This window comes from Limulus polyphemus, unplaced genomic scaffold (genome assembly GCF_000517525.1).
Source record: "Limulus polyphemus unplaced genomic scaffold, Limulus_polyphemus-2.1.2 Scaffold1304, whole genome shotgun sequence".
Lineage (NCBI taxonomy): Eukaryota > Metazoa > Arthropoda > Merostomata > Xiphosura > Limulidae > Limulus > Limulus polyphemus.
In genome coordinates, this window is record NW_013666914.1 from 229228 (window position 1) to 240101 (window position 10874).

General features: G+C 34.4%; 1 protein-coding gene across 6 annotated transcripts in view; it reads right to left on the minus strand.

The window, feature by feature from the left end:
* Positions 1-10874, minus strand: part of LOC106463024 (coiled-coil domain-containing protein CG32809-like) — a 117566-nt gene that overhangs the window by 57756 nt on the left and 48936 nt on the right. For 5 of the 6 annotated variants that reach the window (XM_022390433.1, XM_022390431.1, XM_022390434.1 and 2 more), the window contains exons 3-7: positions 10218-10250; positions 8737-8935; positions 3337-3484; positions 2083-2245; positions 849-1149 (exon numbers count right to left, since the gene is read on the minus strand). In XM_022390433.1, the coding sequence (XP_022246141.1) occupies positions 849-1149; positions 2083-2245; positions 3337-3484; positions 8737-8935; positions 10218-10250 (844 nt within the window). The remainder of the gene's footprint in view (positions 1-848; positions 1150-2082; positions 2246-3336; positions 3485-8736; positions 8936-10217; positions 10251-10874) is intronic. The other variant, XM_022390432.1, reaches the window with a different exon arrangement.

Consider the following 10874-nt stretch of genomic DNA (forward strand, 5'->3'; position numbering starts at 1 on the left):
TCGATAATTATCCTCGCATCTCTTCCACTTATGGGTAATTACACTGAAAAGTGCTCGATAATTATCCTCGCATCTCTTCCACTTATGGGTAATTACACTGAAAAGTGCTCGATAATTATCCCTCGCCTCTGAATTATGGACAATCCCTTCATCTCTACATTTAATTTATGGAAAATAACTTGTCTTTATTCTCCACTTATCAAAAATTTGTCTTTGTTTCTGATTTCAATCTAAGCCGAAAAATTGACCGTAGCCAAAAACTTCATGTGCAATTTTTCAAAATTCCTAATCATATTAGAACCCTAATTTTGCACTTTAAGAAATCGCATTTTTATAATTTCTACGGGCCGTCATCCAGTTAAAACTATTGTAATTGTATAGTTAATAATATTTTATTTTAACTGAACTTTAAAAAGCAATTAGCCACTCATCATGAATTCAAATGTTGTTTTTTCATGAGTAATGTCAGATTCCTCGTGTGTCAGTTGGAGTAATAACAATGTGACAATTTCATTACATTTAAAACATCATCGTTGAACAAGTATAAACTGTTTTTTTATTTCAGGTAATAATTATAAGTTATGGTTTGTTAATGTTTTAAATCTAAGATTTGGTTTTGAATAATTTTGAACCTCCTTAACTTCTGGTTGTTGAACATGTTTAATTAAAAGTTCTACTTTGACTAAAATAATATTCATACCTTCTAACAATTTATTGCGATATCATCTAGTGACATAATTTTTTTCAACTATCCTGCCTCTTGTACAACATCTTTTTGTTTATAATGTTTATAATATTTTTGTTTTTAATGTGTGTTATTACCACTGCTTAGTAGCTAGTTAACTTGCCTGGCCTCTTCATCAATCAGGGGAGTGACACTATAAGACCGAGGTCTGTAGACCTGACTCCTGTAGTATGCCGGATATTCATATCCGGGGGGAACGTAGCTACCAAACGATTTTTGATGTTCGATTAGTCTGCTTGGAGACACCGAATAACTTACTGGTGGTGCTTTACGCTCGGGAGAGAAGTCATAGCCTGACTCGTAGCCTCTTTCACACATGGGAATGAACTGGTTTTGGCCGTGGAGATGGTAAGGATGGTCATGTGTTGCAGAGTAAGCACGTTGAGGCTCGTAGCGAGGAAGCTCTGTGAATATAGATACAGAGAAACATCACATCGGCAGAAAAACAGTATCGAGGTGTGTGCAAGGTGAAAAGAGACGCTGAACTAAATATGAACAAAAAGAAGAAAAGAGATCGTCACATGAAATAGCTATAATGCTTAAGCACGCACAATATACTGTGTGTGAAACCATCAAATGCTATCGGAAATTGATAGCACAAAATATCAAAATAAAAACTTTCAATTTTCAGGATTGTGAAGTATCAGCAATAATAAATGAAAGAGTTACAATGACTTAATGACTTTACTACATCGAATGTGGTCACATTTAAGAGTAGTGCCCCTTGCTATGCCTTATCTGAAAGTTACATCATGCATCTTTTTATCTCGTATGTTTTAATTAAATTTTAATCCATTAGGCAATATTATGGGCAGCAACCACGATACAAAGAAATATTTAAAATTTCATTCTAATTCTCAAATATTATAGCATTATTTGATAAACACTTCTTAAATATACTGATTTTTGTAGCATGTCGTTAAAACCACAAGGAGACACTAGTTTATATTCTAATTTTTTTTAAATGAAAGTTTGATAAGTGGAAGATTACCTTCATATAAACGATCCTTCAGATGTTCTAGGCCCAGTGTTATGTCAAGACCAATCAATTTCCGTTCGTGCACCGTATGTGTTAACTTTCCTTATCATAACATTCCTTACTGAATCTCTGGTTTGTAGCCTTCATCACAGCTTCATAAATATTTATTCATTTTTGCATGCTTTATACATTCTACTCAACAGTTACTACATCATAACAGTGGTCATATTAATGTATTCAGCCCAATTTTTATATTCTTGAGTTATTGGGCACAGGAGTGTACTAAAAATATTTAAACAAATGTCACTGAACACTTTACCACGTAGTAGAGTTTGTTAAGACTATATTGTCTTCTTACCAGCAACAGGAACAGACTGAGTTCTTTTTCTCCACTCAGATGGAGCTGGAGAATAGGACCTTAAGGGTGGACCAGGGTCAATATTTGTCGTCATTACGGGCGCTGTTGGGTATGGGTTTGCTCTGCCATATGGTTCTGAACTTGCAGAAGGTCGCACGCTCTGCTGAGAACACACACACACACACACAAAACAATTAAAGGGGAAAATTTATTTAGTCTTATCTGTATGATCAAATAGTAAAATGAATAAAAGTTCGTGTTCTTTACAAAAAAGAAAATCAATTTTAGTCTAAACATGTCATTCATGTTGGAAAATGTTTAAGCACTGAATGGAAGTTTAACATTTCTTCGTATACAAACGAGTGTGTGTTAATTGTAGAAGAACAAGTATTTAACCTGTACAGTTTACAAAGTTTCCAATAAATCATTGTTAAATCCTGAGAAATATATAAATATTTATACTGTTAATGTGCTTATCTAAGTTCAAAAATTATGTAAATAAATATATATATAAATGTGTATATTCAAAGACTAATTGCGCATACAATTCATCATTAATAACAGAATATGTGTAATGGTAAAAGTTCTTTACTGCAAACAAACTTATATATAGTAATACAAAAGGTGTTCCTTGGGGAGATTGATTAACTGCCCATATATATTCTTTATCATGTATTGTTAAACTGATTAACCAAACAGAAAAGCATAACTCCAGATTAAAGGTATTTACGATTGGAAGTGATAATTCTACGTGCATGATCTTTTTAAATTAATGCAGTAAGAAACGTCAAGTGATTGTTTATCTGTGATTGTTTTAAATATTAAATAACATATTATTATCACAACCGGAGCATAATTAATTCTAAGGTGTTACATAGGCTATTTTTGTCTCTTTTCATTTCCAACCTCAAATGGAGCTCAAACACAAGCTAATAAGCATCCAATTATCACCGATTAAATTGTATTTGCTCCCCCTTTTATAAGCCATTTACTGCCTAATCTGAAAATATGTTTTGATTAAATATCCACCTATCTCAAGATATATAACTTAAGCTCGTGTTGTATTTCTTTAGCCAATTAAATTATTTTTGTCCTGTTAGGAGATAACGTTTATACATCTATTTAATGAACGGATCTTGTTTTCGCGCGAGGATGTTCTAGAGACAATTAAGACAAATATTCAACTAACTCATTGTGCCCTGTGTGTGTTTTGATGACAATGCTAAAGTTAACTTTTTTTATCCATCTCCGCACCTTTGCTTGATGAATGTGCTGATGTTGATATTCCGAATCAAATTCAGGCTCCGAGAAGTAATTCAATTCTTGGTCACAATTGCTGAATCCTTCGTCGAGGTTAACACTTTGTTCGTAGATTCGAAGCACCGAACCATCTCGAACTTCCCTTGTAAATTAGAAGCAAATTATTAATTGGTAATAAAGTTAATAGTCTATTATGTTTTGAAAAACCAGGGTTTTAAAAGCTTCTTCAATGTTTATCCATTTAATTAAGCGGCTGTATATTATTGTAGAGACGTTCCCTCCAAAAGTTTTTGTTGCTGTCTAAGATATCTTCTGCTTAAATATAATTCATAACAGCACCCATTTAATCAAAAAAATCTAGCTGATCATTTAATTATAATATCAATATTTATTTTTTACTGCATTAAAACTTCTCGAGTTTACCAAAATTAAGTTTAATTTCCCCAATTACTATTGTTTGACAAAAACATTGACTACACAATTTTTCTTTCCCTTACACTGATTTAATTAATTTTCCATTTAATACTTTTCCAAGCGGTTAATCATTAGACATAAACAGAATTGGGACAGTAAAACCACCTTTCATTTACTTTTTACTGTTGTAGTAACTCATTCGTTTGTTTAAAAAAAATCAAAGTAGGATCAATTATGATCACGCAATATAACATACTTTTTGAGGATTCTCTAATACAGGCATGCAATTAACACGTTTGGAAGATTCTCTGATACCCATACTATCCATGTTGCTTAAGAATGTTTTATACACGAACCATTAGGTCAGCTTTTGGAATCTTAGTGGAGTTAAAATGTTGAATAGGTAAAGATACACTGCATAAACAATTAAAGTAAATTTAAAATATTTTGGATATAATAAAGTAAAAACAAACAAACAACTCTGTTATAAAGTCATGTTAACTCCACCCCCACCCCTCATCATTTTTGAAACAAATCAATCATCTGATTATCTGTCACGTGATTTGAAATGCAGATGATTGGGCATTGGGCAAGTAAATGAACATTTGTTAAGAGATGGTTTTTACCACTTTACAGCTTATAACCCTCACTTAAATATGATATAACTGTTTCAGGAGCATCTTCATTGTCTAATCACTTAACGGGATAAAACGTGCTTCCTATGAGCAGCCCACACGTGCTCAATGGGACTGAAGTCTAAATAATATGCAGACTTCATTCGCTCAATCTTCTCTTCTTGTGTCAATCTGTTAAACGTCACGGAGGGGAGGGCAGGAATTATCATCCGTTAGACTGAAAAAGTAGGGTCAACCAGCATATGGAATCACGAAAGGTAGTAGAACGTGATTCTTCTTATAATGTAAAGTAATAATGGCACTATTTTGACTGACGTCATAATGGTTCCACCAATGCTTATTTCTGTCAACACCATACTTACACCATGCGTCGCTTTCCTGTGTGAAAATAATTACAGATTCTTTTCAAATGTCTATACCCCTTTTATTAGACTTCAAAGTGAAGTGTGACCGATCCACGTATTTTTAGTCTACTAAAAATGCTCTTGGTACCTATGCAGACAAGACGTTTTGTGCCTTGCTGTTAGTGAAATTCTTCTCACTGGGTGTATGACAAACAGATTAGCCTTATCCTTTTTGCACACTGACAAGACACCCGCTTAAAGCTACAAGTATCTAATTCACTCTCGGAACAGGTATCCTACTAAGTCAGAATAGACAGAAATTGTAAAGATGTTAGAACAACAGTACCACTTGTTGGAGAGTGGATCCACAGTTTACTTATGACTGGTTGGTTCTGCGCATGAGTGAAACATTCAGATGTCTTCTTTAAGTCTAGTCATAGTTCAAGTTGGAGTACTTTAACCTCTGTGATCTACTTCAAAGTGGGGAATAAGACAATACTGTGTAAGACTAATATCTATAACAAAATCCGAGTGACTAAACCCTTGCACATAAGATTACATGAATAATAATCAAATACTTGATTTACATAAGAATAAACTAAGAGAAGGATTTTAACGTTATTATACAGCAGTGGGCTTGCTTTGCTATAGGTATATAATTAAGAATGTCAATTATTATTTGGCTGTTTTGTGCAGCGTATGATTAAACCAGGTTAATACAGTATTAGTCCGATTATAGGGCAATCACGAATATAAGGCGACCCCATTTTCAGAAACCATGGGAAAGTAAAGATAATGAGTGTTATAACGTCCTTGTTTTAGGTACGCAAAATCAATTCAATAAACGAACAACCTGCAGATGGAGTAGTTGCAAGAATTAGCGACGTCGAGCAAACATCTGGCGTGCATGCGTAGACGTAGACGGATAGTATCTGGACATTCAGGAATACACAAGATAGAGTAGGGAGAAGGGGCCTGTGGTCGGCCGCGATTATAAGACGACTGTGCATTTTACAGCCTAATTATTAATCAAAAAACATCGCCTTATAATCGGGTCAATACGGTAGTTAAAATAGGATACTAAAATGGCCTTTATCAGATTTAGATGAAAACTTTGCACAACTGTTGTGAAAGATAGGATAGATTGCTTATGATATGTTATATTTCCAAAACATCGTACTTTCCAAGATGATGACCACTAACCTATGTGTTATTTACAGTAGTGATTTCTGAAATTAAATTGATAGGTAAGATATTAGTAGGTTTTACTTGTGTATTATATAACACTCATTTGAAATAAATCTTAGTTTCTATCTAGCAATAATAAAAAAATCTAATAGTATTTCATGTAGTCAACTGCAACATGTGCATTTTTCTCGTCAGCAGAATCCGTCCTGGACAACTACAACAAGTACATGCCATTCGTGCAGAAAGGCAAGGATGTGTACTGGTGAAGTGTAACAGAAGGGGAAAGGATATACTAATGAAGTGGAACATAAAGGATAAGGATGTGTACCGGTTAAGTGTAACAGAAAGGCAAGGATGTGTGCTTGTGAAGTATAAAAGAAGAGATGAAGATGTGCATTGGTGAAGTGTAACAGAAGGAGTAAGGATGCGTGCTAGGGAAGTGGAACAAAAGGGGCAAGAATGTTCAAGTATAACACAAAGGGCAAGAATGTGTACTAATAAAGTATAACGGAAAGGGCAAAGATGTGTACTGGTGAAAAGGAATAAGAACGTCAAGGATTTGTACTTGTGAAGTGGAACAGAAGGGGTAAGGATATGTACTTGTAAAGTGGAACAGAAAAGACAAGAGATGTGTACTAGTGAAGAGAAAGGTCAAGAATTTGTACTTGTGAAGTACAGAGGGGGTAAGGAAGTGTTCTGTTGAAGTGGAACAGAAGAGGTAAGAATGTATACTTGTGAAGTGGAACAGAAGGAGTAAGGATGTGCACTTGTGAAGTGGAACAGTTCCACAGAAGCATATGCAGCATGAGCAGAACATCACACTGTTTTTGCTCCTGAGCGACACTGACAATAGTAGGTACGTAATGGGTGATAACTAACTGATGCTATGCCAAGAAGATCTACAAATTATGATTGTAATTTCATAAAATAGGCCATATAACACTCTATGAGCTTAGCTCTTTTTCAACTCCCTCCTTTAGTTTATTTGATTGGAAAAAAAGTGGCAGCCATTTTCTCTGTAAGACTTTATTCTTTCTCGTGTCTGTTAGCTGGAATGCATTATATAACACAAATAATCTATGGGTAAGTGTCAATATAAGAGTTAGGCATGTCGTTATCCAAGGCCCTCCACATTTAACTCTTCTAATTCCAAGACTAGACAATCGAAATGATCTCTTTATAACCATTCCAAAATGGTTTGGTTTCCCTGTTAGATGTTGCTTTAGCCTATTTTTTTTAGGTAATCTGTTATTTTAACTGGGAAACCAAAATCTTGTAAGAATTTTACGTGTCTCAGAAAATATTCAATAACAAATAAATTCCTCCTATGAATACATTCTTTATCTTGTTTTATATCTGGTAACAGCATACCTTTTCAGGATGGAAGCATCACTGTTCTTGCCATCAGCAAGGTAGGATACGAAAACGTTGACGATGTGTCCATCTGTGCTCACGACTATTATTGGGTCCATCACAAGGAAGACCGCCTGCAATTGCAGTGCTAAGGCTTCTACTTTACAAACTGTAATCACCGCTCTTTTCAGTGTAGATATACTACCATCAAAACCAAAAACAGTTATATCTTGACAATCAACAATCAGCTATCGGGGAAGTGACATTGCAAACCGTGGTGTCTGTCCGAGCGTTCGTCTGTCTCCCGTTTGAAAAGCTGCGCACGCAGGCAAAGCTCAACATTCACCTTTGAAATGACGGGAGATCAGGCATGAATAAGGTTGAAGCTAAATTTTATTTCGCAAGCAGAATATTCTACACTTAACTGTTAGGAATTAATCACACAATCATGCATATTTCAAAATGTGACGTAACTTAATAATAAAAATGTAGATTTGCCGTATGTTATTGTTGAGCGGCTCTTAGCATGAATGAAATGCTCAACAATTACTTTCGCGGTGGGCGGTATAAGTAACTTAGAGCTTTGGCTCTGAGTGAAACCAAGAGTGCAACACAATTAAACCTTTTTAAAGTCCATGAAATAATGTAAATTGAGGGATTAACTTAAACTTTTCCCATCACTGTGGACGGGTACTTTTGTTAGTTATATATATATATATATAAAGCAGTGCACATCTCCAAGTGTATTGCCGGAAAACCAAGTTCTTCGGGAAAATATTGTGACGTGTAAAGAGAGACCAAGTTCTTCTGGATAATATTGTAAAACTTGCCGTTTTGTTATTGTTTTAACAGGTAATATTTTCAAGACTACCTAAAGCCGTCGAAACAGTATTTTCATCTATCCTTATAGGTTCTCTAATTCTGGTCCATAGTGTGTAGTTAATAAAAATCCACTAAAATCACGGCAATAACTTGAATTTGCATACATACATTCAGTCGCGTTGTACGAAACAAAATTTTAGGACTCTTCAAAAACGCATCTGTTGACATTAACAATATAATACTGTACAACAGCATTTTTTATTTTCAAAATGCATAGGTGCATTTAAAAAAATTCAATTACAGAGATAACGTAAGTTTTGGTCTTATATAGACTGAAAGAAGTACAAGCGCTTTGATCTTGATACGCATGAGATTCAGAGCCTAAGTGCAATTCGATTCCAAGCCCCAAACAACAGTGTAGGCGTTCTTCCAGCTGAAGAAATCACGATTTGATTACATTCAATCTCATTCTACATTCAAGCGAAGCCTAGTCGATTTGAACATTAATAGTAGGCCACCAGATGACCTTGAGGACTTAAGGTTAAAATAACCGTTTTTGTTCGTCGGAATCACGGGATTGTAGAGCACTATGTTACAATGATCGTCCCTATCACCGAACTTTAAATAACCAAACATACCTTAAGTCTTCTAGTTCGTAAAACACATCTTTTGAAACATCGTTGATATAAATCCGGATGTATGGAGAATCGAGATAATCCATTGTAAGATGTTCAGGAAAAGCACGAACGAATAAAGCTCTGATCGTGTCTAGAGTCGTCAGTTCATGCGGAAGAACAGAACGTTTCGTTTCTTTCCCATACTGGAGAAAAACTGTACCTACAAAAACACAGGGGCACATATTAACATAACATGTATCGTTGAACTCACGAGAAACACCTTATATAACCTTTAACTGTACATGACTAGTAAACTACTCATCGTACATAGATTCCTTAGGCTTTACTGCTTTATGACATTAACAACAGGATTTCAAACAATGTATAGCATGAAATACGTCTGTGCTTAAGCATTTATATCTCTTGATATAGGAGTGTCAAATGGTGTGAGACTTCATGTTGCAATAAATAATTATTCTGCAGTTTAGTTAAGGAAGGTAGCCAATTTATGTTTCTATTTGTAAAGCTTGCCTAGTTTTATATTATATTAAATCTTATTAGATCAAATTCTGCGTTTACTACGCAGTGGTAAAACTTCATACTAATGATATCAAGAGATTTTTTTTGTAGTTAAGCACAAAGCTTGTAAGTCTGCAGAAATATCGCTGTGCCACTAGGGGGGGGGGCGTATCAGGTGAAATCCGCCAAGTAATATGCACCCTGACCACACAGTTCAATGTTTTAGATAGTGTTAGTGGTTGATTTACAACGCTAGAAACCGAGTTTCGATACCCGTGGTGGGCAGAGTATAGATAGCCCATTGTCTAGCTTCGTGCTTAACTTCAAAACAAACAAATAGTGATTGTATAAAGTGGTAATAACACATCGCTATAATAATGCATAAGTGATTAATGAATTGACAAAATAAAATATCCACTTGTTTCGACAGGCCAAACTTGTCATTTTTAAGGGATGGAGTAAAACAGAACCAAAGCGCCAGAGAACTGATTAAAACATTTTTTTCGATACTGTGCTGTTACTATGGGGGAGAATTAAACTTGATTCTAATATCTTCGTCAGCACGTACTACATACTAGAGTGTGTGTGTGTAGGTAATCAAGAGCACATGGTAGGCCCACGCGAGGTAATAAAAGCTCAAAAAAGTTTCATGAAAGCAGTTTATAAGAGATTGAATTTATAAACAATGTTTGACTCATATCTAATAAAGGTCTTCAAAACTGTTGTTTTGCATATTCATGATAGGTGGCCCCCTTAAACTAAACAGTCTTTTTCGAAAAACAATCACTTTCGTTCTTCATGCTAAATTAATTACTCGATTCCTAATTAACTAAGCGAAAAATAAGAAGCTAAACGAAACAAGATAGAGTTTGTACTGGAATATGTATTAAACTAAAGGTGCTGTAACATTTTGAAAAAAAATAATAGAGTTTTACGTTTGCTTTACCACTAATTGTATAAATAATTTATAGGTCGGAACTTACCATTCTCAGCTAGTAATTGTGGCTGGGAAAAACCTGACAAAAAACAAAACATACATTGAGTTTATTGCACAATGAAGTACATTCAACAGTATAAAAAATAATCCGGCTTTCCTGCCACATAGATTGTCCAATGATACGTTCCTTATAGTCTTTCTAGGACTTTGGACACAACGTATCGTGAATAGTGAAGGTATTCCGTATTTTCAATGTAAAAAGCATCTCCTGTGACCGATGGGCTATAAGTAAAAATTGGTAAACATTTATAATATATTTAAATTTATCTATATATGCTAAAAAAAGAAGAAAATAGGATATAACTTTATTGATTCAAAATGGTTTCACAGCTTCGCCTATTTTTAACGCAAGTTAAAATTTAGTCTGTTAAAGAATCTTCAGGAGTACATACATGAGTAAGTTTATGACAATGTTTATGACAGATATTTAAAATTTTCAGAACCGTTACGAAAGGTCTGAGGTATAATCAAGATGGTGTATAAACTAAATTAATGATCTGAGGTATAATCAAGATGGTGTATAAAATAAATTAAAGATCTGAGGTATATTCAAGATGGTGTATAAAATAAATTAAAGATCTGAGGTATAATCAAGATGGTGTATAAAATAAATTAAAGATCTGAGGTATATTCAAGATGGTGT